Raw genomic sequence first — 27,994 nt, 5'->3', positions numbered from 1 at the left:
CAATCGCCAGACAGGATTCCAATATCTCAGCCAATAAGAATGTGGGGGTAGGGCTACACTAAGCTCCCGGTGACTTCCCCGCACCCCCAGAGACCCAGGTTGTGGCGGACTGGATGGGAACTGGACTCCGAGGATCTCGTTACCCCCGGTTGTAGCTGTTGTCCTCCTCGTTCTCGCAATCGCTGCAGTGTTCATGGCCGTTTCCATTCCCTTCCATCATCTGCGGCAGCGGAGGTGCCGGCAGCTTCACTGCTGTATCACTCTCGTCCGCCATCTTGAGTTGCGAGAGCCGGCCTCCGCGCCTCGCTACATGGGGGGCTCCTATTGGACAAGGGGAACTTGCGCGATATTCTGGGTTTTGTAGTTTTTTTGGCGAAAGTAGCCGTATCTAGGAGCAGGTTATTCCCGGGAAACCGGAACAAGATGGACTACAATACCCAGATATCTAGAGAGGAGGCCGTCGTGGGTGGGGAGCCAGCACTATCCGGAAGTTCTGGAGTTCGGCCGCGCGGGAGGGAAGAAGGGCCCGGGTTTGGCGAGGCCCACCCTCCGCCACCCGGGCGGTCGCATCGCATGCTGGGAGTTGTAGTTCGATGCAGTTTAGGGTTTGGGGCGTGGGCTTCAAAATCCTAGGTTTGACCTCAGCCGGCTCTGAGCCGTTATTGGCTGCCGTTAAGGACCGTTACCATTCTCAGGTAAGTAAGAGGCCTTGAGGCCTGCGGCTGCGACCCACTGGAAGCCCAAATGCATAGGATTTTCTTGGAGCGTCCTTCTGCAAGAAGCCAGGTTGGCTGGCTCCTGGCCGCCTTTCCTCGCTCGGGATTCTGGGCGGCCAGTGGTCGTTGGTAGCTCGAGGCCTTATGAAAGGCGGTGGATTGTGATGTGCGGAGCACTGATCCTGACCAATGACATCTGACTGCTCTGTCAGGCCTTAGCCCTTCTTGGTCTGAAACTTTTCCCCATACAGAGTCCCTTTCATTCTCAGCAGCAGCCCTCCAGTTACTCAATTACTTACTGCCTTCTTCTCAACAAGTCTAGAAGGTGGGCACTACTCCCGTTTTTCACAGACAAGAAACTTGGCCCCAAAATTGGTGGGTAAATTGGACAGTCTAATAGCTAAGTGGCGGGGGTGGAGTCGGGGGGAGGCGAGAAGTATACGCATGTGGATATGACTTAAACTCTCTAAATTCTTTACCACTAAAGTCCCATCGTCTCATACATCTACCCAAGTAAATCGGTTATTAGAAGGTAATTTTGACATCTTTTAAGCTATTGTTAGCCTTGACTGAATGCTCCAGTCCTTTGGGTCTCACCCCTGTGGTTGAGTAAATCACACCGGAGTGTTGAGGCAGAGCCCAAAGACATGGTTACCATTCCTAGAGATTTTCCATTCAGCTTGGGTTATGTGGGTGTTGAGGGAAGGACAAGTTCTTATCATCAGAGAGCTGCATGAAATGATCCAGCCAAAAACGGAAATGATCTTGCCTTTGGGATAGTCTCAGCGTGGGAAGACGAATAGAGTGGGAAGAAGTATTTCCCTTCTGACTCAGGGAAGTAAAACAAAAGAGAGCTAAATATAGTCAATGCTTGATTGTATACCAGTGGCAAGAGCAGAAGTGTTAAGAATATGATCCGAAGCAGCAGGTAACCCGCAATCACTTATATTTGACTTTGGAAGGCAAAGACTCCTGCTCAGCCTGAAAACTGTTACCCATTTTTGTCTCTCTGGGGCCACGACTGTGGTCAGTAGGATGCCTTATATGCAATGCAGGCAAAAGGAGGCGGTCAGAGATAATAATAAAGCCTTATGTGTGTTAGATGTGTTAGGTAGGTAGAATAGGGAAAAGGAGTCCAAAATGGCAGTGGCTAAAAGACAAGGAAGGGAAAAGCCCGCAAAAATAGAACAAAAGAAGGTCCGAGGACCGGAGTGAGGACCTCAGGTAAAACAAACAACACTCTGGGCTGGCCCAATTTACATAGGACAGGCCCAGGGAGAGAGAAACATATAAATAGAGGAGCCAAAGCTAGCTCTCTCTGTGTCTCTCTCCGGCATGCTGGGGCGCTCTTCTTGTGTCTTTGGATCAACGTGCCCTCACACCTCGAAGATGGATTTTCCTGCTATCTTCTAAATAAAATAGAGCTGTAAGACTGATTTGTCTAAGAGCTATAGCATGGTCCTTTCGAGACCTGAGAGCTATAACATGGTCTATCCAAGACCTGAGAGCTGTGACACGCCTAGGGGGCTTTAATGTCCGTCACTCCAAATCTTTGTTGTGATAAGACAAAGAACCGAGGAACATACACTCACGTGACAGATGGATTTAACTTTTCCAAGTATTTCAGTTATAATAGCTCATGTGACTTTGTGAAGGAGACTTGAAGAAAACTGCTTGGAAAAAAAAAAAAAAGCGATACCTAGTTGCAGACCTTGGACCAGAACTCATTTCTGGTATTCTAATTCCAAGCCCTATATTTTCTTTTCCTACAGATTTGCAGAGGCTGAATGAAGGCTAATGAAATGGGACTCATGAAGAGTGATTATGGAGGATGATGGTGCTGGTGTCTGTGGCCCCTTGCCATTCTTGCAATCTAAAGCTTAAGTAAGACACTCTGCATGGTATTTTACTGCAAACCAAGCAGTTTTGCCTCAGTGGAGAGCTTTTCTGGGAGATAGGCAAGCAATGTGACTAAGGTGACCAAGCTCAGAAGGCAAGTATGAGTCCAAGGTTCTGGAATCCAAGTTAGAATCTTCTAAAATCGTAGATTTCGTAGGATTCATGATTTCTCTATAGTAAAAATTTAAATTTTTACATTTTTAAAAAGAAATTGAGTATATGTGACACTTCATTTGTTCTTTTTTTTGGCCATGCCCCGTGGCTTATAGACTCCTAGTTCCCCAGCCAGGGGCTGAACCTGACCCCGGCAGTGAAAGCACCGAGTCCTAACCTCTGGACCACCAGGGAATTCCCAACACCTTTTTAAAAGCTTTATGTTTATTGTTTTATTTAATAAATATCTTTTTTTTTAATTTATATTTATTTGGTTGTACTGGCTCTTAGTTGCAGCATGTGGGATCTAGTTCCCTGTTGCTGCTGCTGCTAAGTCGCTTCAGTCGTGTCCGACTTTGAGCGACCCCCATAGATCGCAGCCCGCCAGGCTCCCCCGTCCCTGGACCAGGGATCAAACCCAGTCCCTAGCCACTGGACCGCCAGAGAAGCCCCCAACACCTTTTTTTTTTTGTTTGTTTTGTTTTTTTTTTTTTGTTTTTCACGCTGACATGCTTTAATATGCAGCTTTTGGGGACTTTAATATGCAGCAGAGAGGAGGTGGCCCAGCCAGGGTGGGAGAGGCACTGGCCGGGCTGCTCACCACTCTATGTCATCCGTACTGTCTGCCAGGCACTGGGCCAGGTGGCTGTCGATGTCCAGCTGCGCCAGCCCCGGGACGAAGTCGACTTGGCACATGGGACAGCTCTGCAGGGTCGTCGCACCGTCCACTGACGGCTGTCGCTGGGAGGGCTGCTCCTCTGACAGCTGCTCCTCGGCGCTGGGGGTTCCGCGGAGCTCGGGCGCTGCATATTGTTGGGGGGACCCCGTGTGCCCCCGGACCGCGCTGAGCACAAGGTCGGAGCCGCCCGAGTCCCCGCCTCGCCCCGGCGGGGGCGGCGGGAAGGGCGTCCAGAAAAAGGTCTCGGTTCCCACGGTGAATCTTTCCAGGGGCGGGGGCTCAGGACTGCGCTTGGGCTCCTGGCCGGGGAACGCGGGCAGCGGCGGCAGCTCGCCGTCCTCGTTCAGGTCTGCGCTCGCGGTGCGCAGCAACTCAGTCCACAGCTTCGCGCACTCACCGCCATCCGGGAGGGACCCGGAGGTATTGCTCGGAGGCCTGGGGCGGCGAGGGTGGGCATAATCACAGCACAGGGGAAGCGGGGAGCGGGGCCCTCGGGGAACAGGAAGGACTCAGCGGGGAGAGACGGTGGGTGCAGCTCGGCAATGGGGCGGGAGGAGGGCTGGCGGGGCGGGGTCGAGGCGAGTTCCAGGGAGCACGTGGGGGCGTGACACCCGGCTACCGCTGGGCCGGGGACACTAGGCCCCATCCGGGACCCTTCCCCGCCCCCCGCCCCCCGCTGCCCCCAGCCTCCAACCTCACCCGGCCCCAGAGGGCGGCCTCCGGCGGCTCAGACTTAGCCGCGACGACCTTTTTTTTTTAAATGTCCATTTAATGACTGAATTTTGCCACATGTGACTTCAATGCCTGAGCTTGCTTGAATGTCTAAGTAACTAAGCCTGTGAGCCACAACTGCTGAAGCCTGAGCAGTCTAGAACCTGTGCTCTGCAACAAGAGAAGCCACTGCAGTGAGAAGCCTGAGCTCTGCAACGAAGACCTAGCACAGCCAAAAATAATTTTTAAAATGAAAAAAAAAAAGCATATAATCCTATGTAATTCTAGATAGTTTTTACATATTTTTCAATTAAGTCTTGTTCCTTTTTTTCTGAGGTAAACATCCCCAGCTTTCTGAGCTCCTCGACACACTACAGTGGCACAGTTTTCCCATCTAGCTTTGCTGGCTCTTCCTATCCACCCATTCTGGCAAGAGCCTCATACAAGTGAGCGAGGTACAGCAGGCCCCAAAGGATGGCTGAAGGATGTGCCTGTAAACCTCTGCAGATTCTGGAATTTACTCCTAGTGTGCATACCTCCATTATTCCTTCTCGGTTATTACTGGAGACAATAGAATATAGTTGTTAAGAGTAGGTTCCAGATTCTAACTCCCTGGCTTCTGAGTCTTGGCTCTGCCTGTGACCTGGCAAGTCACTTATCCTTTCTGAGCCTGTGTCCTCATCTGAGACAGTGCACACAAAGCAGTAGTGTTTTCCCCCCAGAAAGTCAGCATCACTCCTGGCGATCAAAAAAAACCTTTCTCATGATGTCCATCCCAGATCAAGGTCATTGCTGTGCTCCCAGCAGATCAGAGATCCCCTTCTTCAGATGGGCCTAGGAAGGCATGAGCCAGGTCACCTTTATGATTCATTTAGCCAATGGCTTGGAGCACTCGTGTCCTGATATGTTGGGCTCTGTGGCAGAAGGTAGACAATTAGGGATGGACCAACACAGTCCCCTCCCTGGGTCCCCTCCATCAGTTGTTTGGCGTCTGGTCTGACAGGACACAGTGCAGAAAAGAGTTGAGGGGTAGCCACAGGGTGTAGCAGGAGCCTAGAGGTGGAATCCTTAACCTGGGAAAGGGGATCTGGAGAAGATGGCTGAGCTGAGTTTTGGTAGCAGAAGCAGACAGACTGGGTGGACATCCTAGGCCAAAGGTATGAAAGTGGGTGCTTTGGCGATATCACAAAGGAGAAGGATGTGGCCAGCTTGAAGTGTGAGGAGCATTTTGGAAGTTGAGACAGAGAGGCAGCCAGAAGTCAGACTGGGAAGGGATGCAGCTGCCACGCTGAGGAGTTTGGATTTTACCCTGGAGACTGCGAGCCACGGAAGGATTTTAACTGGAGAGAAAGATGATGCAATTTTTGTTGGAGAAAGATCATACTGGGCAACATCCTGGCTTTCCTAGGAAAGAGAGCTTTTCTCCTCTGAAAAACAGGGCTAGTGGGCTCAATTGTGAAATAGGGGCTGGAGAGATGGTCTTTGGCAGCTCCCTGTCCCCACTAGAGCTCACGCTCAGAAAGGGCATCCTTTTTCCATGTGACAGTCCCTGATATACCAGGTCCCTGGACCACAGTGGGCCCAGCCTTCTGCCTAGTGCTGTGGGATTTAAGAGAGTGCCAAGCTTTCCCTGCCCAGAAGGCCCTTCCAGTGAAATCGGGAAAACCAGACACACTGGAAACCAAAATAACAAGGCCTGACTGGGTGTGATTAAATGAACTGGATAGATAAGTTAACTGAAGATGGAGGTGGGGCAGGCACTGTAGACCTCTGGGCCAGGGTGGTGAGAAAAGGCTTCCTGGAGAAAGCAGGACACAAACTGGGCCTTGGAGGCAACTTAAGCCCTGGATTCCCCCATCATGATCATTTTGGGGGCCCTGTGGACCCACTCCTGAGCTGGAGTCACAGCTGCAGTTTTACTTTTTTAAGTTTATTAATTTTTAAAATTATTTATTTGGCTGCACCAGGTTTTAGTTGCTGCACGCAAACTCTTAGTTGTGGCACAAGGGATCTAGTTCCCTGACCAGGGATTGAACCCAGGCTCCCTGCATTGAAAGTGCCCAGTCTTAGCCCCTGAACCACCAGAGAACTCTCCCTGCAGTTTTACTTTTGTTTGTGTGGTTGTTCAGTTTGCAACCATTTCACCCCCCACCCCAAGACCCTTGTTCTATGAAGACAGACAGGTTGGGTTTTCCTCACTTCTTTATCATTTGGGCCAGCACACTGGTTTTTTTTTGTTGTTCTTGTTTAACAAGTCCTGTCCAATTCTTTTGCAACTCCGTGGACTGTTGCCCACCAGACTCCTCTGTCCATGGGATTTCCCAGGCAAGAATACTGGAGTGGGTTGCCATTTCCTACTCCAGGGGATCTTTCCCAACCCAGGGATCCAACCCATGTCCCCTGCATTAAAGGGGGATTCTTTACTACTGAGCCAGAGGGAAGTCCAAGCCCTCAATTAATATTTATTGGATTAATTAGTGTATGACTGGATAAATGAGTGAATAGTGAGAAAGAAGTGACAAGTGCTTCAGGATGTGGAAACACTGCAGACAAGGGGCAGAGGCAGGAGCACATGGTATGGTGACCACTCATGTGCATAGAGCACTTTATTACTCACAAAATGAGCTCACACGGTACTGTCTCGTTTGAGCCCTACCATCAGTTGTTTTGTTTGACCCTGTGCAGTAAACAGGGCTGCTATAATTCTTGTTTTACAATGAGAAGAACAGAAGTTCAATGATTTGTCCAATGTTTCACTGCTACTAAGGATGAGCTTGGACTTGAACCTGTTGTTTTCATGCAAAGTCTAGTGCAGTAACTAAATTGCCTTCTTCCTGTGCCTTTCCCAAGGGGAAACATATGGTAAGACATATGGTAGAACATATGTTTGGAGGAGTGATCAGGGGCCAGGTCACAGAAAGCCTTGAGTTTCAGGCTCATCTTCAGAGTTTGGACTTTATCTCCCAGCTGGGAAGTCTTTTTTTTTTTTTTTCTGTTTTAAGCTATTTAATAAAGAATAAATATTAATGATATTTGTGAGGGAGAGTATAAAGTTAATTGCATATTAATATTTATTTAAAATAAATATACAGAAAGTAAGTTTAATTTTAAGAACTGAGTCAAAGACCCAGGAGTCAAAGGAGTCATCTCTACTGGACTCGGAGAGCACCAAACGACTTGAAGTAGCTCTGTGGTCTGGGCGTCATGCTAGATGCTAAGGACACAGGGGTGACTGAGATACAGGTCATTATCAGGATGAAGTAAGATTGTGTATACAGTCCAAGCCAGCTCAAAGTTTATTACTGCCATCCAAAATAACAGAGCGTATGTGTTTGAGCTGAAAAAGTCCTTGATGACATCACCTCAAAACTGCCAAGACAGAGCTTCAGTTCAGAGGAAGTTCCTGGGTTGAAGCCCCTGAAGCTGCCCTTCAGCCTCCAGGATCACCCCAGAGCAGAGATGCAGCTGCTGTTGGCAGACTGAACCACAAAGATGGCTAATTAGAGCCCCCACCTCCCAGAATCCTTCTCACTGGCATCCATCTTGGCTGAACAAGGTGTCCACCGCCAGGAAGGACTTCTGAGTTAGAATGATTGGCACAATCCCATCACCATGAAACCAGAGACTGTGAGCCACGTGGCAGAGCAGGTCTCCTAGGTTCCTTTACCCTGCTGCTCTCTGGCTGGAAGCCCTTTCCCAATAAAATCTCTTGCTTTGTCAGCACATGTGTCTCCTCAGACAATTCATTTCCAAGCGTTAGACAAGAGCCCAGTTTCAGGCCCTGAAAGGGGTCCCTCTTCCTGCAACAAGTCCAGTGGTTTCAATGATGAGGGCGGAGTTTAATCCCTGGTTGGGGAACTAGGATTCCACAAGCTGCCCAGCCAGGCCAAAATAAATAAAAAATGGGGATGGTAATTGTATCTACCTCAAGGACTGTGAAGATTCAGTGAGGATGCCTACAGAGTGCTGTTAAGACTTGGCAGCAGCCACTACCATTGCTATTGTTACCAATGCCAGAGGCTGCACAGCTAGTGGTGGCCAGTCCGAACTTGAAGCTAGGCCCCGCCCGCCCCGAGTTTCTTCCCACTTGCAAATGTTTCAGCGCCCAGGGCACAATAATCCTGCGATCCCCACCTGCCGAGCACTCTAGGAAGGGGCGCCTTCCGGGTCCCGCCCCCAGTCGCCGGCCCCGCCCCACTTCAGCTGGCCGGACGTCCGGTCCACGTGCGCGCGCTCCCGAGGCCCCGCCTGTCTTCAGAAAGCCGCCCAGTAAGCGCCTCTGAGATTGGGCGAGCGGCGGCGGGCAAGCCGGGTCGGAGTCCCAGGGTACGTAGCGCGCCGCATGGACAAGTGGGAGCGGCCGGACCCGGGTTAGGGGGCTGGCCGGTTTGCGGCCCCTGGGGTCACTTTGTCTACTGTGTCATTCAGGCTATCGCGCCTGTAGTGCTTCGTCCAGCCTGGAGGCATTGTTGTCCAGGCGCAGTATTGGCGCAGTAGCCGTGCTGGGCTGGCGTAGAATACGCGCCTTTCTTTTTGAGCCTCGGTTACAGCTTATTGAGCACATACTATGTAGCAGCTCTTGGTCATACGCTTTTACCTCCGTGACTCATTGCCTTGACAACAACCCTACTAAGTAAGGTAATGTTTTAGAGCTGTGGAAACTGAGAAAGGTTTACAACTAGAAAGCAGTGGAAATAGTGGATTTGAACCAAGGTTCAGGCCAAAGCCGCTTCCCTCGTAGCTCACTCGGTAAAGAATCTGCCTGCAGAGTGCAGGAGACCCGGGTTCGATCCCTGGGATGGGAAGATCCCCTGGAGAAGGAAAGGGCAACCCACTCCAGGGTTCTTGCTTGGAGAGTTCCATGGACAGAGGAGCTTGGCAGCTACAGTCAATGGAGCCCCAAGAGTCGACCCGACTTAGCGACTAAATAACCATCCCCTGCACTTTAGACCTTTGTGGTCAGATCTAAATTTGATTTTTGAAGCCAACCTCTGCCATTTCCAGTTGTGTGACTGTGGGTACCGCTCCGACTCTTGCTTGCTCACATGAAACTTTGGTGGCGTGGAGTTCCCAACTCTTGCGTTGATGAAAAGAGTAGCCTACTTCTCTCCCCTCTCCCCGCTTCCCAGATGGAGGCGTTGGCGCCTCTGGCGCTGAGTTTGTTTACGAAGTTTGCAAAAATTTTTCTGTCTCTTAGTTATGGGGAAGTTTTCACCCAAATGAACCTTGTCATTAAGTCCTAGTTTTAAAGTTGAGGAAATGGAAGGCTTTGAAATGTGTTTTCTTTGGGGCCGGGAGTGCTGCTGCTGTTAGGTCAGTCATGTCCGACTCTGTGCGACCCCATAGATGGCAGCCCACCAGGCTCCCGTCTCTGGGATTCTCCAGGCAAGAATATTGGAGTGCAGATTTGCCTAAATAAGTCAGATGGATTTGGCAGGGTGCGGACAAGCCTGGGGACACGGTGACAGAGATTGGGCTGTGATAGGAAGTGGACAGGCTGGTTGAAGTAGTTTTCCCTTATGAGGGCCCTAAATTCCCACCAAATCCTCTTTCTTTTGATCAAGGTCTGAAACTGTCCTCATGGGAAGCCTGTTCAAAGGGTTCAGAACCTCACTTGGTTCCTGTGCCCTTACGACTGAAGGCAGGCCAGCAGTAGCCATTGAGCTCAGCTTCCTTTCAGAAACTACCCACTCTTCACATTTTTAGGTTGCTAAAATTTTCCTCTGAAAGTTTCAATAGTTGCAAAGGCTGTGATTTCTGGTTAATTGTAAATATTGACATCTTTAAAATGAAACTGTCAAGGCACTTAAGTCTGCAAAGGAATCTAAATACCATACTGATTTGATTTTCCCTCATCCTTGGAAAAGATTACACAAACCAGCTTTTATTGAACAGTTGAAATTTTACATGTTCATTTTTCCACCTTGAACTCCTGTTTCCACTTGATTTCCTCCACAGAATTTCTTTTTCTAGTCAAATCAGTTTTATACTCGAAAGTCTTTGGTTTGTTGTTCTGCTCTGCTACAAAAATACTCATAAAAACTAAAACATTTTTGAAAATTGTGTTGTCATACTATTAAACATTTTCTTTTAGACTGAGTTCCAAAATTGTAAAATACAAAACCGACCAAAATAACTAGTTTTGATCATTGTTAAACCTAACTCTTATTTGAAATGCTTCTCTTAATAAGCTGAGTGGAACTTTTTCTTTTAATTCATATAGGTATCCCTGTATATTTGCTAGAATTGATCTCATGTGACCTCAGCCTGCAGTGGCTTTGGAGTGGGGCTTGGGTTCCCAGCCAGAGGTTGAGGCTGGGTCTCGGCAAGAAAGCACTGGATCCTAGCCACTAGACCCGTGGTCAGTGACAAGGGCCCTGGCCCTTCAGCTCTGCAGAAAAGAATTTCCACAAAGACGGAAAGTAGTGAAGCAAGTAAAGTATTTATTAGGAGGAAAAAGAGTGCAGTACGTATGGTTAGACACACGGGGCAGACTCAAAGGGAGAGTCCCTGAGTTGCTGAGTCTCGCCCTCGTGGTAGTTTGATTACTTTTATGGGGTATTTCTTCCCCATTTCCTTTGGCTAGTCATTACGATTTGCCTGGTACACAGTCCATATTCGTTATACCTTAAGATCCTTCCATGGGGGCATATGCATCTTTTAGCCAAGATGGATCCTACCAAAAAGGCATCTGGGTAGATCATCCCTGGGCATGATTCCCCTTTGGCCTCCTAGGAGCCTTTTCTGCCCATGTGTGTTCAGGGAGGTCTCCTGACTTCAGGAATGAGAAATATGTGGCCTTTGCAGGGTCCAGCCTCCTCCCTTAATTGTTCTGCTATTAATGTCTTGGAGTTTTTTGGTCAATAGAGAATGAATCTCCAGTTTTTTTACCCTGGGAGGTGGGGGTGGGGGCATCTGCCTCATGCCTCAGAATGAGCAACTAACCCTAACCCTGCTTACCCATGAGCTGGACATTTAGCTGTGTGCTTCATGTATTCAGGGGCTTCCCTGGTGGCTTGGATGGTAAAAAATACCCAAAACACGAGAGACCGGAGTTCGATCCCTGGGTCGAGAAAATCCTCCGGAGAAGGGAATGGCTACCCACTTCAATATTCTTGCCTGGAGAATTCCATGGCCAGAGGAGCCTGGAGGGCTACAGTCTATACAATCGCAAACTGAAGGACTGACACTTGGTGTATTCAATAGATGCTTTTTGAGGCCCTTCTACTTATTGGGCCCTGTTTTAAGCACCTTAAATACAATAGTGCTCAGATTCTAGGGGGAGAGGCACATTACATCAAATAATCACATAGACGTATTTGAGGGATGATAATAAGCGCAGTGAAGAAAAGTGGAACATGAGGGAAACAGAGGGATGCTACTTTATATATTCAGGACAGTCTGATTGGGTAGCAGTGGGACAGAGAAGGGGAAAGGGGCCGTGTGACCTTTGGGAAAAGGGTCCTGCATGTGGAGGGAACAGCCAGCGTGTCCACAGGCCCGAGGTGGGAGGTGCCCAGCACAGTCAAGGGGTAGCAAGGGGCCAGGGTGACTGGAGGGTCTCATTTGACGGGGGGAGTGGGAGGAGGTGCCCAGAAAGGCTGGAGCTGAGTCTGTCCGGAGACGCACGGGAACTCTGAGACGGAGAGGTGATCTTAGGATCACGCTAGCTGCTGTGTGACCAGCAGACTGTCGGGGAGCAGAGGTGGCAGCAGATCACTCAGAAGTCACTGCAGTGACCCGGGAGCCAGACGCAGGGCTGGGGGGAACCAGGCGTGTCTGGGAGGTAGAGCTGGCAGGGGGCAGGTGGGTTGGATGAAGATGGTGAGAGAGGAACCGGAAGGATGCTGAGGGTTTGGGGTTGAGCAACTGAAAGGACGGAGGTGCCCTTCAGGGAAAGGAGTAGACCACCGCACAGACATGTCACACGCGGAGTTAGGGAAGATGAGGCGATGGTGGCATGTGGTACCTCATTGAGTCCCGATGAAACCCCTGTGCGTAGTTGTTATTATTGACTGCGCCATGCAGCATTCAGAATCCTAGCTCCCCCTCAGGAATTGAACCCAGGTCCCCTGCGTTGGGAGCTTGGCGTCTTAACCGCTGGACCACCAGGAAAGTCCCAAGTACTCATTATTAATCCCATTTTATACGTAAGGAAACAGAAGCCCACAGCGCTGAAGTATATTGCCCGAGGCCACATGGCTGCCATCCCAGCCCAGGCCCTGTGACTTCACAGCCCCTGAGGTTTGCCCTTCCCTGTGATCACTTTTCTGTGTGACCCTAGCATAGTTGTCCAGTCCAAACAACCTCCATGTCCGCCCATAAAACCTCCCTGGAGCAGTGGTGTGTGCCTGGAGGGGGCTCTAGAAGAGAGACCTGCCTTCCCTCGGTGTTGGCAGGGCAGAGGGAGAGGCAGGCTGAGCGCCAGCCCTGCTCTGGGGACTCCCGCCAGCTCCTAGCAGCCTGGAGGAGGAGGTGCTGACTTAATATAGGTCCAGCGGACGAGGAGAGCTTGGACTCAGGTTTAAACAGCAGCTTCTCACCAATAATGAAAGATGAGGAGTGGGGAAAGCGTAGATAAAAATAGCACTTACTAGTTAACTGGAAAACAATATATTTTTGCAACCTCTGGTTCCACAAGAAAATAATTGGGTCCCAAGGTAGGGAACGACTCGTTTTCTTGAATGATTATATTGATCATTGGAGCAAAGTGAATACACCCGCTTTGGAAAGTAATTCAAAGGAAAGGCTCGTGGCCAGGGTGAAATCCTGAGAGGCTGCAGAGGAGGAAGGAGGCTGGAAGTTAATGAGGGAGCAGACTCCTGGCCCCAGCCGGCAGGTGTGGGGCTGTTGGTTGGGAGACGCAGAACAAGAGAAGTCTCTCCCAGCCAAGCCCCAAGCTGTCCTAAGGGAGCAGAGAGTGTCCATTCACATATCAGTTCCTTACTCTGCTTGAAGCTGCTGGGTGTTCTGTTTGTCTCCACTTTTCTCCAGAAGGGATTTACTAGCAGTGAGCAGTGTGTTCTCCTGGGTAGAGGAGCACGCTGGGAGCCTCCCCTGTGCTGATGAAGGGAGAATGTGGCCCCAAGTATTTCCAGTCCCTTTCCCTGCTCATGGAGTTGTTCTGTTATTCATTCTACGATGGTCATCAAACACTATCAGAATGAAAAGGGAGCTTTGGTCGAGAGCTCCATGGGTGCTAAGTACTGTTCTAAGCGCTTTACATATATTAATTCATTTACTTTTCATGGCAACCAACAGTAGGGCTCCTTAGCTCCATTTTACAGATGAGGGTTATACAACTCAAAGGAAGGTTAAATAAGGTGACCAGTATCACTCACCTGGTGAGTGACAGACCCTGGACCCTGGGCTAGATGCTAGGGACAAAAGGGTCCAAGCGCTGGACACGGCTTGTGGCCTTGTGGAGCTTAATTTATCTAACACATCATTCAAGCCAGATGGGCACAAGGGAGGAAGAGGAAATGAAGTGGTGGGAGGTGCGAGGGGCCCAGGTTGGATTAAGAGGGGCACGAGGCTGTACTGAGAGAGGTGAGCTGCTGCTGTCAGGCCCTGACTCAGAGTGACCACTTTGGTGCCTCAGTTAAAGCAAGGACCCCTGTCCTTCCTGATCCCCTCCCCTACTTAGCACTGCTTCACACATTGTGAGCTTTCTGTTTCTATGCCTCCTTCAGTGGAGTGTGAGCTCCAGGAGGGGCAGGCGCCCTTGTTCTGAACAGTGCCTGGTGCCTGATTGGCTGAGGAGTCAGCCAGGAGGTGAGGGCGGCGGACAGGGGAACCACAGAGGTGGGGGCTCCGAGGCAGGAAAGAGCCTGCGTGTTCAGGGACAGGCAGCAGGCACGTGTGACGAGCACAGGTGCGGACGAGGAGTGACGGAGGGGATGGGAGCGGGGTGGACAGTGAGCGGTATCACAGGACCCTCCGAAGTCGAGGAGGAGAAAACCAGCGAAGGTTTTAGATGGGGATGACAGGAGCAGATGTTCACGTTAAGCCACGAGCCTGGCTGCCTTGAGAGAAGCAAGGCAGGGACTGGGGGGGAGGGGGTGCCAGGTCACGGGCTCCTGCAGGGGTCTAGGGTGCGGGTGGCTTAGGTTAGCAGGGTGGGCATGGTGGATTGAGAATTCCCCAGATGGCACGGCCCCGTCTGGAGGCCCGTGAAACAATCCACTCTCATTGTTCCCTGAGAAACCCTGCCAGGGGAGATTCCAAGAGAGGTCGGCCTTCCCCAAATGTATTTTCTTTGTCGTCTCCAGACCATGGGGGCCCAAGAGGTTAAAACCCAAAGGGCCCAGCAGTAGTGGAGCACAACAGCATTCTATCGTCACCTCACAGGGCTGAAGACCCCCACCTCTCTAATCCCAGTCCTACCCTTGCTTTACTCCCTGGCTCCTCCCCGCCGCCCCGGGATCCCAGCCCCGGGACCAGGTCTGGAATCCAGCTCCCACTCACTGGCTTCTCTTTGTTGCTGTGGGCCCTGGTGGTGTCCTTCCTTCTCCAGCTAAGCCAATGCTCTGAACAGCTGTGGGTGCTGAGGAGGGAGACGGCCGGCCACCAGTGGGCCTGTCATTCTTTGGCCGCCCTGGGAAGTTCACTGGACCACAGGATGGGAGGAAGGACGCGCCAGCGTGACTCACAGCCTACCCCGGGGCTGCTGCTGTTCTTCCTGCTGGAAGTCCAGCCCCACGTTTACAGGTGTGAAGACAGAATCAGACTGGGCCAGGCGTTTGGGGCTCCGCTGTTTCTCTCTTCGGAGCACTTCCCACCTTGGGCCAGGCTGCCGAGGCGGCTTCCCAAAATCACAGCTAGTTTTCTGGCAGAGTGCAGAGGCTGGTACCAGGCCTCTCAACTCCAGTCCACGGCCTTCCGTTTTCACCGGGATTCTGGTGTCTGATTGGCTGGGACGAGAGTTCCACCCTAGATTCAGAGGCAAGAGGACTAGGATGGATGCTGGGATTCTTCTACATGTTTTCTAAAGTTTCATAGGGGATTCAGATCACAGCCAGCTTTAGGATGGCAGTGCTGTGAGGGGAACTGGAGCTTCTACAAAGTGATGATTTTTGAGCCACACCAGGAAGAGGATGTCAGAGGTGGCCACTGCTCCTGTAGGTGCCTGGGGCGGAGCTACAGGGCAGGTCTGGGTAGGACCAGGAGCCTGACTTCCAGGCAGCTTGGAACCTAAACCTTTCCTCCTTGCTGAGCCTTGAGGGTCTGGTGGGCCCTTGGGTCCGGGCGGCTCCTGGGGGCAGACCGGTGCTCCCGAGCCCCAGGGTGGGCACCATGTGACAGCTTTCGGTCCCCTGTCAGTGTTCTCTTCTTGGCTGGTTTCATTTGTTACTGTCTGTCTCGCCAAGCTTTCCTGAGGGGCAAGACCTGTGTTTCGCTTTGGTTGCTGCAAAGCCCAGAGGGGCTCAGTCAGCGGTTTGTGAGGGAGCGAGCTATGGAGGGGCTTATGGGACTGGAACAGCTGGTATTTGTCTGGCCCCTTTAAGCCAGGGGCTCACAGCCTCCGGGAGCATGCACGCTTCCATGCCCTCGCCCTTCCCAGCGGAGGCCAAGCCGGTGTGAGTCTGTTTCTACAGATAGTCAGCCAGGGCCCCGAGAAGGGGAGATCCTCACTAGATTACCCCAGGAGCCGGGGCAGACACTGAGCCTGTGCGCTGGTGGTCGTGCGTTAGACTCGGCCCCCTGTTCTGCAGAGGGAAAACCAGTGTGATCGTCAAGAAAACATTTTTCTTTGGCCCTGCAGACATACGCACCCTCCTTATTTCTTCTTAATCTAAATGTAAATTAATTTCCCATTCCTTGAGTACATGAAGGCAGAGGTCTGAACACAGAGTTAGGAGCCCCGATTTCCATCCAGGCTCTGCTTTTAGCTGTGATCCTGGGCAAGTCCCCTCTTCTCTGGTCCTCAGTCTATACCATCATAAACAAAGAGCCCGTCTGAAGCCGTGTGACACAGCAGAACCCCCTGGGTGCCTCTACCCCTCTCCCCTGAGACCTGGTGCAGTAGGTCTCCAGAAGGGTCCTGTCCTGTGTACAGGCAGGAGGTGAGGTCTGCTCTGCCATGTGGTCTTCCAGGCTCCTTTACCCAACCCAGCAAACTTGGGCGACCAGGTTGCTCTCATTGATGAGGTGTCAGGCCCCTGTGGAGAAGCAGGCCCTGTCCTTTCCTTCAGCAGCTCATTTCAGTACTGTGGTTCAGTCGCTAAGTCGTGTCTGACTCTTTGTGACCCCATGGACTAGCACGCCAGGCCTCCCTGTCCCTCACCATCCTGGAGTTTGCCCAAGTTCCTGTCTGTTAAATCAGTGATACCATCCAACCATCTCATCCTCTGCCGCCCTCTTCTCCTTTTGCCCTCAGTCTTTCCCAGCATCAAGGTCTTTTCCAGTGAGTTAGCTGTTTGTGTCAAGTGGCCTAAGTATTAGAGCTTCAACTTCAGCATCAGTCCTTCCAGTGAATATTTAGGGTTGATTTCCTTTAGGATTGACTGGTTTGATCTCTTGCTGTCCAAGGGACTCACAAGAGTCTTCTCTAACACCACAATTTGAAAGTATCAATTCTTTGGCTCTCAGCCTTCATTATGGTCCAACTCTCACATCCGTACATGACTGCTGGAATATAAGTTCAAACAAAGTGTAATCAGGACAGTAAATCTGCTGTTTAACCAAAAAATAAAGTCCTGTGACAGATTTCAAGGTCCTGGAAATGCTTTGACACTTCTGAAGGAAGGATGAGAGAGACCTGGCCTTCGATATAATTTCTCCCAGCTTGGGAACAAAGTCCAGGACATGGTAACCATGTCCTGAAAATACAACATAGCTTAAAATCTACGGTGAGAGTCTGCAGTTGCAGGAGTGGAGACCTAATTTTGTGAAAGTCTCTCTTCCTCTCCGTGCCTTGCCACACAAGCGTCACCCCCAGCGGCCACCCTGCACCAGCACCCTCACCTCCATTCCTGGTCACTTAGCATGTGAGTGGTAGTGCGCTAAGGGCTGGAGATGCATTTTCTCAGTCAGTCTGCGGAGTTTCTGCACAAAGGCCTTAGGAGGCAGGTTCTGTTATCCCCATTTTATGGATGAGAAAACTGAGGTTCCCAGAGGGAAGTGACTTGCCCTGGATTGCATGGCATGTAAGTGGAGGAGCTGAATTTGAAGGGATACATGCTTCTAGCCTCTGGGCTGTATTGCAGATTCTCCGTCTGAGGGCCACAAGTCGCGACGCCAGGTTTAATGCTGTCTCCCTGCCAAGCCTGTCATCCTTTCCTCATTATTCTTGGCATGCTCCATCCTTCTCCAAACTTTGGGCTAAGTGGCCACGCAGCCTGCCTGCCGCTGGGCTCCCCACCTGGGTCACTTCTTCGATGAGGAGGAGGGATTATTCCTCTCAGTCCCGACCAGCTACCCAGGCTGTCCCGGTGCCAGCACTAGGGCACACGGGCAGGCCGTTTCTTCCTGTGAGCCTCTTGTCCAGACGAGGAAGTGGAGGCTGGGGGCATCTGGAGAGTGCCTTGGGTTCACCCCAGAGGGACAGCTGTCCCTTTCCTGTGGGAAGTTTGCCCTCAGTGGGGTATCGCCGCCTCCAGAAAGCTCTCTTTGCTTAACAGCACTTGACTTTTCTCTGCCTACTAAGCTTTTGATAGCTAAATTTGCAAAGTGTTAGTTTGCCTTCTTTGTGAATGTTTTTAAAAGAATGCCGGAGGCCTCTCCTTAAAGAGTTTTGTGTCTCAGGTGGATCCAGAGGCCCTGAGGCTCAAGCCGTGGCACTGCCTGGCCAGGTCGTGTCTGCCTTGCTTTGCCTGCCTTTGCCTCACCTTCCCCCAGCCTCTTGGCCCCACACTGACCAGGCCTGCTCTGTCCCACAGGCAGGTCCTTCCGGCGTTCCTGTGGAGAACCCTCACCACTGGGGAGCTTGGCCCCTGTGACTCCGGACTCCTGGTTCTCCATCTCACCAACCTCCCTCCTTCCTGGGAAGATGTTCCTGGTGGGCCTGACAGGGGGCATCGCTTCGGGCAAGAGCTCGGTGATCCAGGTGTTCCAGCAGCTGGGTTGTGCGGTGATCGATGTGGACATCATTGCCCGGCACGGTGAGTTGTGGGCACAGCTGTACCCTGCAGCTCCTCTCTTGCTTCCTTCCTTTCATCAGGCCTCACCGTTTGACAGGCCTTTCCCATCAGCCTGGCCTCCTGCTCCCACCCCCTGCGGCCCCCCTCTCCTGCTCACTCTTCCCTCCCCTCACCCCATGACCAACGCGAGGGATTCTGGGGGCTCTGGTCCCCTCCCTAACTGCTTTCCCTCCTCTGGGTTTTAAAACATTATTTGTTCATTTCTGGCTACGCTCGGTCTTCATTGCTGCGCAGCCTTTTCTCTAGTTGCAGCAAGAGAAGGCTGCTCTCTGGTTGCGGTACACAGGCTTCTCATTGCGGTACTTCTCTTGTGGAGCACAGGCTCTAGACACGCGGGCTTATGTGGGCTTAGTGGCCCCCTCAGCACATGGGATCTTCCCGAACCAAGGATCGAACCCACGTCCCCTGCGTTGGCAGGTGGATTCTCAACCACTGGACCAAAAAGGAAGTCTCCCTCATTTTGTTTTTGCTCCAGCTGAAAGAAGCACCCTTGGGTTGCCCCATCATTTTGCCTGTAGCCCCTAGGAGTCTCCTTGTTGACCTGGAAGCTCCAGAGAATGACCCAGGTTCCTCTTCCTGCCCCAGTTGTCCAGCCAGGATACCCCGCCCACCGGCGCATCGTGGAGGCCTTTGGCACCGAGGTCCTGCTGGAGAATGGCGACATTGATCGCAAGGTCCTGGGCGACCTGATCTTTAACCAGCCCAACCGGCGGCACCTGCTCAACAGCATCACTCACCCCGAGATCTGCAAGGAAATGATGAAAGAGACCTTCAAGTACTTCCTCCGGGGTAAGTCCTGGACCTGGGACCAGGCAGGGCAGAGCCAGTTCTTCCAGGCACGAACCTTTCTGTGCAGAGAGATTGTCCATGGAGGGGGGAACCAGTTTTCATGCAGTCTGTCGAATTCACTCTGCTCATTGGCATCCCCTGTGCAGCCGGGTACCAGCCCCAGAAAGATGAAGTGATGTTCCTCAACTTTTAAGGGAGTGGACAGTTTAATGAGAAGAGGCACTTGAGGCTTTTGAGCCCTGAACTCCAGAAAGCTGATTTTTCTCGTAGGGGTGGGAGTAATAATAATGTTTTTGTCGTGGTTTAGTTACTAAGTCTTGTGTGACTCTTGTGACCCCATGGACTGTAGCCTATGAGGCTCCTCTGTCCATGGAATCCTGTAGGCAAGAATGCTGGAGCAGGTTGCCATTCCCTTCTCCAAGGGATCTTCCTGACAAAGGGATCAAACCAGCATCTCCTACACTGCAGGTGGATTCTTTCCTGCTGAGCCACCAGGGAACCTTCAGGGAATAATAATAGCGGACGAATAATGGAGTCATAAGACCAGAGTTTAAGTCCCAGCCCTCATGGTTTCCAGCTGCATGACTGTCAGAGTGAGCCCACCCCTCTGCCTGTTGCCTCCTCCTCAAAGTGAGGCTAATGATACCATCTCGAAAGTTCTTAGGGACTAAGAGTCCACACCGTGACTGTGGGTCACCAAGCAAATGTAAACCATGGTCAGAGTTGGTGCTAGTTGAGCTGCCTGGGAGAGTAAATTTGCAGGGTGGAAGGTAGGGAGGCTCCAGCATGGCCAGGGCTGGCAGGGGTGAATTCCAGTGGAGGATAATCCTTTAGGGCTGGGCCTCAGTAGAGAGAGCTAGCCGGGCATGTGCAGGGCCAGCCAAGTGATGGGGCAGGTCTGGAGGAGAGGAGCATATTTGTAAAGCAGGGTCTGTGGCAGCCTTTTTCCCAAGCCATACACTGCATTCCAAGCATGGTTCTTCAGGGCGTCATGGGGTCGGGGTGGCCTGATCATTACTGTCCAGGATGGGGTCAGCCCCCAGGAGAAGGGGGAGAGCCCAGAGCGGTGGCTTGGGATCAGGCGACAGGCTGGCCCAGGGCCCTGCAGAGCTGCCTGCCAGCCTCTGGGACGTGGAGCCTCTAGCCCAAGCTCTGAGTTGAAGGCCTGCCTGCTTGTCTGCCATCAGTCACCAGTCACGAGGCTGAGACTTTGCTTCCTGGAGGCTATGAGGAGCCTTCATGTTTTTTTCTAGGCTTTTGCACTGTGATCATGGCCAAATTCTCTCATACATCAGGTTCTCATGTACAGAGTGGGGACTTTCCCCCTCGACCCCACCGCCCCGGCCAGTACCTCCCTGCAGAAGGAAACGGATGAATTGACAAACAGCCTTGACATTGATACTCCCTTCCCTGCCCCTGAGCCCTGGCCAGGCAGGAGCTAGTCTGGATTATCCTCCCTGCCAGACCAGCTTTTGCTCCCCATCTCCTTGTCACAGGCCTCTTTCCCCGCTGCCTCCCTCAAGGAGAGTCTCTGGACTCTTGCTGCCTTTGTCCTGCCTCTTGTGTCTGTGCCAGGACCCCTTCTGTCCTCCCCTGCACCCGCCCCTGTCCCTCAACCGGGAGTGGGGCCTTCTGCCTTTCATTCTTGCCCTTTCGAGATCTCTCCCAGGCCAGGCGTGAGTACGTACGTCTGCAGGGCTTCAGGGCGGCAGCAGCTCTCCCCTCATGAAATTACACATTAGATAATGTCACCTGCTCCAAAGTTCTCCTGCTGTGTCGTCTACCCAGCCTCCCCTCTCCCCAACCACCACCACTTAAATAAAAGCCAGAAAGCTCTTTTCAGCTCGATAAGGTGAAAAATGGGGACGGCAGCTGTGGCTTCCTCAGTCCCAGTTTTCCCCTGATGAGTATAACAAATACAACTGTCAGAGTTGGTATAATCAAACGTCAGATAAGATCACCAGCTGTTGGGAGGTCTCCGCGTAGGCAGACGGATGTCTTAATAGAGTCAGGATGGTTTGCAGAGCTTATCAAGCAGGAGCGATGTGACAGCTGAATAGCCCTTTGCCAGCGAACCAAAGAGCTGGCCGCAAGCTCCCGAGAGGGGCCGAGGAGAAAGGACAGGGATGGGAGAGAAAGGGATGGGAGCGGAGCAGAAAAGGGAGATAAAGGGCCCAGGGAGGATCTGGACTCAGCTCCTGCTCCGGGCTAGGGAGGAGCGGGGAGCCCGCGCTGCCGGCCTCCTTCCTCCAGGAACACTGGTAATGCTAGTAATAGCAGCTATCATCTGTGGAGCCTCAAGCGAGGGTCTGGGTGAGGGGGAGCTGAGTGGTTTACAAACTTTTGCTCTCGTAGGCCTTACCATCTTCCTGTGAGGTGGGTCATCCTTTCACCCACCGACATAGGTGAGGCTTGTTAATGGGGCTGAAGCGAGACAGCGGGGGCTGCCCACCAAGGCGCATCCCAGAGCCCGTTCCTCAACCCCGGCTTCACCTGAAGGTGTCTGTTGGGCTTCCTGAGCATCGAGCCCCGAGGAACAGGAAACCCAGAGGCTTGGGTCACCATGTCCCCTGTACCACCTGGAGTGCAGCTCCCCTGTGACGCCCCTGGGATGGTACCACGTGTGGTTGGAAGTGTTCACGGGGCATCGTCCAAGCCAGGCATGAGTCTCTGGACCAGAGCCAGGGCCCAGCCCTTTCTCACTGCTCCTGGACCCGTGCCAGCTTGTTGACACTTACACAGTGGCCACTGGTGTCGAGAACTAGGAGCCCAAAGTGTCTCTGGGTGAGTAGCTTAGGGACGTGTGTGCTCACAGTCGGTGAGGGTGCTGCCCCCTGGACTGGCCTTGGCTTGTATTGGGTTGGCCAGAAAGTTCATTCAGGTTTTTTCATAGGATGTTGCAGGAAAACCCAAATGAACCTTTTGGCCAATGCAATAGGTGGGCTAGACAGTGTCTTTTACCCCGCGGGAGTTGGTTCTGTAGTATTAGTCATAACCACCCCACCACCTCCAGACCAGTACATGTACTCCCTGGCTGGAGCTCTATCTCTGATGCCACGAAGCAGCCTCTTTCCTTTGGGGCGGCTCCCGCTGCCCACGTATGAGTTTTTTGGAGAGAATCTATAGATAGCCTTGCAGGACTCTTCAGCAGGGAGCCAGGCTTGGACCTGGCTCCTGGGGGGAGAACCTCTTTTTTTTTTTATTTAATTTATTTTTGGCTGTGCTGGTTCTTCATTGCTGCTTGCTCTGGGCATTCTCTAGTTGTGGTGTTCAGGCTTCCCACTGTGGTGGCTTCTCTTGTTGCAGAGCACAGCCTCTAGGGTGCGCGGGCTTCAGCAGTTGCAGCTCTTAAGCTCCAGAGCATGCGGTCAGTAGTCGTGGCTTACTTGCCCCTCGGCACGTGGGATCTTCTGGGACCAGGAATCAAACCCACGTCCCCTGCATTGGCAGGCAGGTTCTTTACCACTGAGCCACCAGGGAAGCCCTTTTTGCTCTTTTTTTGAGGAAAGGTGGGTGAAATAGGGCAGAAAGGACCCAGCTACTCCCAGAAACTCTCTCCAGTCTCCTATAATTTGGCTGTGTCATCTCCCTTCAGAAGTGGCAACTCTCTGGGTTTCAGGTCAGGGGAACTCAACCCTTTGTGACCGCTTTGTCAGCTTCGCCTCACTCTGCTCCAGGCCTCTACTTCAGCCAGAGCCACTCCCATTCCTGGAACCCTCACCTCCGCCCTCCTCATTTTCAAGTCTCAGAGGTCCTACCTGCTTTTCAAGGCAACTACAAATTCCATCCCTTCTATAAGGTCTTCCTGGATCATCCATCCCAAAGTGACTTTCTGCACTATTCTGTCCTGAGCGGCACTGGAACCAGCTAGCATTCAGGTTATTGGAGAAGGAAATGGCAACCCACTCCAGTGTTCTTGCCTGGAGAATCCCAGGGACGGGGGAGCCTGGTGGGCTGCCGTCTATGGGGTCGCACAGAGTCGGACACGGCTGAAACGACTTAGCAGCAGCATTCAGGTTATGCCTTTCCTTAGAAGGTCTCCCTGCTCTGCCGGGGAGCTCCTGATGGTGGGGGACAATGGTTTTGGCTCGTTCCCACACTGAGCATGTAGTCCTGTGTGTGCTTACAGAATTGAGTTTGTGCATTTCCTGGCCTCTCCCCAGGATACCGCTACGTGATTCTGGACATCCCCCTGCTTTTTGAGACCAAGAAACTGCTCAAGTACATGAAGCACACGGTGGTGGTATACTGGTGAGTGTGTGGCACGGCCTGGCCTGACTGAGGCTGGAAAGGAGCACCCCCTGGGTGAGGCACGTGCCTGTGAAATGGCCGATCGCATTTTACCCTTTCCCCACGTGGTGACCAAGAGGCCCCGGGGGGTTGGGTAGCAGTGCCCAGAGCCTGTAGAAACTGACATCTATAGAGCCAGGCCCAGATATGCCTGGGGGTGGATGTGGGAAGTGATGGCCCCCAGGTGTCTCTCTAGTGCTTGGGAAGGGCTCCCCCTGCTGGCTTTTGGAGGCATTTCAGCCCAGATGCTGGGCCCTGCCGGGGGGGACCATGTTCTCTTCAGTGGTTTCCTTTTCCCTCCTGTAGTGCTTCTCAACTTTCCAAACAGCTCCCACATCAATTAACCTCTCAACATAAGGTAGTCAGGACAGGAGTTGATATTCCTGGGGCATAGGAAACTCAAGCCAGGAGTTACAGAATTTGTCTAGGGTCACCCACTGGCAATATGTATGAACTGAAAGTTGCAGAGAGGGAGCTGTCAGAACTCAGCTAAAAAAGGTGCTTTGTTCTCAGAATCCCTCAGGACTTGGAGCAGACTGGCATCCAGGTTTGGCAAACAAGAGGATCAAACTGTCAGAGAAAATGAGTCATAGTCCCAGTGGGGTGTGAGTGTAGATGAGGCTTCAGGGTGTCTCTGCCTTCCAGAAACTTCCGGGATGCCACCCACAGATACAGCAGACACAGAGGTGGGCCCTTGGCTCTGCAGGTATTTTGGGCACAGGGTGGCTCTCAAGAGACTAATGCAGGGGAGGCTCCTGGAACACCGGAGGCAGGGCCTGGAGTGCTCAGCGCTCCCATCACCCTGCCCTCCCAGCTCCTAGCCCTGGGCTGTCATTTAAAGGCAGCCTGAATCTACTGAACCTGGAGCAGGGACTCAGGCCTCCTATTCTCTCCCCCGCTGGCCTGTGTCTACCCGTGTAAACCTGTAGCTTCTCTGGGTTCTTTGTTCCCTGTTTGGGAAAGACTGTCAACTGAGGCCAAGCAGACTCCATGAAGACAGAGTTCTCTTTGCCTTAGTTTTAATATAATTCCAAACTTTGTACCAAGGGATCGGGGGGGGGAAAAAAAAAACCCTCAGAGTATAATATTTAAGTGAAAGTGTCAGTTGCTCAGTCGTGTTTGACTCTTTGTGACTCCATGGACTGTACCCTGCCAGGCTCCTCTGTCCATGGAATTTTACAGGCAAGAATACTGGAGTGGGTTGCCATTCCCTCCTCCAGGGGATCTTCCCGACTCAGGGATTGAACCCAGGTCTCCTGCTTTGCAGGCATATTCTTTGTCCTGAGTAAACAAATTAGGACCTAGTTGCATCTGCAGTCACCAGGTGACTCAGGCCTACATTTCCACCTTCCTCCTCCTATGCTTTCCTTTTGCCAAGAGCAGAGATAGCTGTGGTTCCTGGCAGATAGATGGGGCTTTGTGGATTTGCCAGCTTCCCAGGAGATCCTCCAGCCCCACTCACTGGCCAGAGCCTTCCCAGCGTTCCGGGTACCATACATCCCCCACTGATATCACATGTGGTTATATGACTCTTGAGAGATACCCAGGAGATAAATGAAGGATTATTTGTCTTTCATAAAAGGGATCTACACTCAACAAAAATAAGTCCATCCCCACATGGACTCCTTTAACTGGCAAACTACCCCTTGGGCATTTGAGCTAATATGGGGGATTTATCAAAGTGTGATTATACCAAAACGTGATTATTCACTTTTTTGAGGAACTTGCCAATTGTGGGGTAAATATTTGGGCAAAAGTTCCCTTACCCCAAATAACATCAGTCCTTAAACTAACCACATGGGACTCTCTCTGAGCTCCAGGAAGGGCTGTCGGCGAGTTCTGCCTTCACATCCCCGGAGGCCCACTGGTCTCAGCCTTACCCTCTGAAGGATGAGTGCTCACTGGTGGCCCCAAGCCATCTCCATTCTCTCAGCCAGACTTTCCCAGCCACAGATCTGCAGAGTCCCTGACAAGGATTGCATATAGTCCTTGTTCTCAGCCAGGTGGGAACTGGCCCCATGACCTTGACAGCATGCTATCCTCCTAACAAAGGAAGTCAGAAGTCCTACCAACTTTTCGAGGCCAGTACAAACACCATCTTTATACAAGGTCTTCCTTGATTGGTCAGCCAGAAATGACTTTCTGCCACATTCGGTCCTCAGCGGCTTTGGAATTGGCTAGTGTTCAGGTTATATCTGTCCTTTCTGCCTTGACATCCCAGGAGGTCCTCAGGTCTAGGCCACAGGTAGACTAGAGGGATTAAACTGTAGTCATCAGATCATCCCATCTTATAACTGGAAAAACTCCGGCCTAGTGGCAAAGCAGAGAGACCCCAGATGGCAGAAAACAGCTGCTGCAGCCTTTTACCCCCTTGTTCCCATCTAGGGGCTTAGGCCGTCAGAGAGCTAGGGGGCTGCTAAAGATGACCCTGCTCCAGAGGACAGCTGGACAGTGCCTGTGTAGCCAAAGCAGGACAGGGAGCTTGCTGAGGAAGGACCAGGCAGTAACATCAGAGCAGGCAAGAGAGGCATTCTTTGTTTTTCCTCTGGAGCTGGGAGACTGGGTGCTGCTTGGCCTACTGTGCATGCTCAGTCCTGTCTCAAGGGCCAAGGGGACCCAGTTCTCAAGTCCTTGCTTCTGTTGGAAGCACGTTGGGGCATCTTGCTTCTTCGTGGCCTCCAGCCCAGTGGCCACCATCTCAGCACAGTCCTTGTGCTCTGAATGTGCTGGGGTGGGTGTGGGGAGACAAGGAGAGGGCTCTTTATGGAAAGCCAGGAAGCTGATTTTTATGCCGCAGGCCCTGGTCCCCAGGGGAACTGCAGGAAGCATTTAGCTTGCAGACCCAGGCCTTTCAGTAAAGGTCACCCATCCAGGGATGCAGGATGTCGCTGATTCCAGGTGACCAAATCCTCCCATTTTAAAATCAAGGAATCTCGGGCCTGGTAGCCAAGCAGAGACCCCAGATGGCAGAAAACAGCTGCTGCCCCTCTTTCCCCTCCCCAGTTATACTAAGGGGCTTAGGTAGCCCACAGTGGTGCTAGGGTGCTCATGAAGAGTGGGGTGAGGTGGGGGGAAGCCCAAGCTTCCAGGGCTGCCCACCCCTGTAACAAGGGACGAGGAAGTCCAGAGCCTGCAGTGCCTAAGCAGCCCTTCTGCCTGGTCCTTAGTGACCGAGACACACAGCTGACCCGGCTAATGCGGCGGAACAACCTGAGCCGTGAGGACGCAGAGGCCCGGATCAAGGCCCAGCTGCCCCTGAAGGACAAGGTCCGCATGGCCCGCCACGTTCTAGACAACTCGGGCGAGTGGAGCGTCACCAAACGCCAGGTGGTCCTGCTGCACGCGGAGCTGGAGCACTCCCTGGAGTACCTGCCACTGCGGCTCGGGGTCCTCACAGGGCTGGCCGGCATCGTCAGTCTGCTTTACCTGCTCCTCACCCACTACCTCCTGCCTTCCCCCTAGCTGGACCCTCCAAGGCAGGAGCTGCTGGGTCTCCATCTCCTCAGAGGTTGGAACCAGGGAACAAATGCATCGGGTTTCCTCCCAACCCCTCAACACACGCACTCTGGATCTGGGCTGGAGCCCTGCCCTGGGCCGGCCTTTCCTCTGGGCACACACTGCATCCTGTCCAAGGCAGGGAAACAGCCCTCTGTCAGCAGATGCTCCTTTCCGCCTCCCCCAGAGCCCCTCCCTCTGGAACCCCCCCCAGAACAGTCCATGAGAGGGTGTGACAGTAACAGTGAGACACTGTTGTTAATTTCTTGTGGGTGGGGGTGAGGAGCACTCTCAGGGGCTGTCACCAGTGTTTAAAGCTGGGAGGGTCCCTGGGCCTGAACCGTCTCCAGGCACTTGCCCCGTCATGGCCAAAATGTCCTCCTAGTGGACATCGGGGAATCAGTTTGGACTAAAGGCTGCCCCCATCAAGCAGGATTCCCCGGTAGACTGAAGCCCTCAGCCAGGACACAGTAAGGATTCGCTTATGGGCGATGCTATATCCAGGCAGAGGCCAGGCCTCTTCTGAGATGACCCACCGCCCCCCGTGGTATTTCCCCAGCACTCCCTGCAGCCCGCTCCCTGCCCCCTACCACTCTGCCTCCCTGAGCTCTTGGTGGTCCACATGCACCTGGATGTTTCTTGCCTCTGTGCCTTTGCCTTGCTGCTCCCCAAGCTAAAATAACCCTCCCCCCACCCCCACCCCCCACCTCCACCCCCCACCTGGTTACCCTCCAGCTCAGGCACCAGCTGAAGCTCAGGGCGGGGTTAGGTGCTCTGGGTCACCACCCTGCCACCACTACCATGTTTTACCTGAATCCACAGTATAATAATCAACCAAAAGCTGGTTGGTCTCTCCTAGACTGTAAGCCCTTTGTGGGCAGGAACTGTCTTATTCATCTCTGTCCCTGGTGCAGAGCCTGAGCTGCCACTGGTGCTGAATAAAGTGTGTTGATCTGAAATGCCCCATGCTGCCACTGTACCCCCAGCATCACTGACCAACTGAGGTGCCCAGACTCTGCTCATACCACGTGGGCTTAAGCGTGGCCCCCTCCCACACCAAGACCTGGGCCCCTCACTCCCCCGGCCCTAGAAGGTACAGTCGCCCTCTTGACTTCATCCAG

At 52.5% G+C, this 27,994-nt stretch overlaps 3 protein-coding genes across 5 annotated transcripts in view; 1 reads left to right on the top strand and 2 right to left on the bottom strand.

Moving 5' to 3' along the window:
- NMT1 (N-myristoyltransferase 1) overlaps window positions 1–495 on the bottom strand; it is a 31,303-nt gene extending 30,808 nt beyond the window's left edge. The window contains exon 1 of the mRNA XM_069543646.1: window positions 144–495. Coding sequence (XP_069399747.1) covers window positions 144–274 — 131 coding nt within the window. The 5' untranslated portion in view covers window positions 275–495. The remainder of the gene's footprint in view (window positions 1–143) is intronic.
- Window positions 449–27,832, top strand: DCAKD (dephospho-CoA kinase domain containing). 3 transcript variants are annotated; one of them, XM_069543648.1, is made up of 6 exons: window positions 449–695; window positions 2,489–2,600; window positions 18,039–18,260; window positions 18,885–19,088; window positions 23,252–23,339; window positions 26,546–27,832. In XM_069543648.1, the coding sequence occupies exons 3-6, from the start codon at window positions 18,149–18,151 to the stop codon at window positions 26,838–26,840; spliced, it is 699 nt and encodes a 232-aa protein (XP_069399749.1). In that variant the 5' UTR covers window positions 449–695; window positions 2,489–2,600; window positions 18,039–18,148; the 3' UTR covers window positions 26,841–27,832. The 3 variants fall into 3 exon arrangements, with proteins under 3 accessions (XP_069399749.1, XP_069399748.1, XP_069399750.1); XM_069543647.1 differs by lacking the exons at window positions 449–695; window positions 2,489–2,600 and adding an exon at window positions 8,372–8,484; XM_069543649.1 differs by lacking the exons at window positions 449–695; window positions 2,489–2,600 and adding an exon at window positions 8,442–8,796.
- Window positions 3,279–4,238, bottom strand: LOC138415485 (Fanconi anemia core complex-associated protein 20). Its single transcript, XM_069544103.1, has 2 exons — window positions 4,147–4,238; window positions 3,279–3,882 (listed from the first exon to the last, which is right to left on the bottom strand). Exons 1-2 carry the CDS (start codon window positions 4,236–4,238, stop codon window positions 3,366–3,368), a joined length of 609 nt encoding a protein of 202 aa, XP_069400204.1. The 3' UTR covers window positions 3,279–3,365.
- Window positions 27,833–27,994: the final 162 nt, after the last annotated feature.

The sequence above is a fragment of the Ovis canadensis genome, chromosome 11 (assembly GCF_042477335.2).
Source record: "Ovis canadensis isolate MfBH-ARS-UI-01 breed Bighorn chromosome 11, ARS-UI_OviCan_v2, whole genome shotgun sequence".
Lineage (NCBI taxonomy): Eukaryota > Metazoa > Chordata > Mammalia > Artiodactyla > Bovidae > Ovis > Ovis canadensis.
This window is presented reverse-complemented; position numbering and strand designations above follow the sequence as displayed.

Bases quoted from the DNA above. Each gene is read 5' to 3' on its own strand.
- LOC138415485 (XM_069544103.1), bottom strand. From the start codon at position 4,238: ATGTGGCAAAATTCAGTCATTAAATGGACATTTAAAAAAAAAAGGTCG. The intron at 3,883-4,146 runs GTGAGGTTGGAG...TCGCCGCCCCAG, and splicing joins AGGCCGCCCTCTGGGGCCGG to GCCTCCGAGCAATACCTCCG.
- DCAKD (XM_069543648.1), top strand. From the start codon at position 18,149: ATGTTCCTGGTGGGCCTGACAGGGGGCATCGCTTCGGGCAAGAGCTCG. The intron at 18,261-18,884 runs GTGAGTTGTGGG...TTCCTGCCCCAG, and splicing joins GGACATCATTGCCCGGCACG to TTGTCCAGCCAGGATACCCC. The intron at 23,340-26,545 runs GTGAGTGTGTGG...CCTGGTCCTTAG, and splicing joins CACACGGTGGTGGTATACTG to TGACCGAGACACACAGCTGA.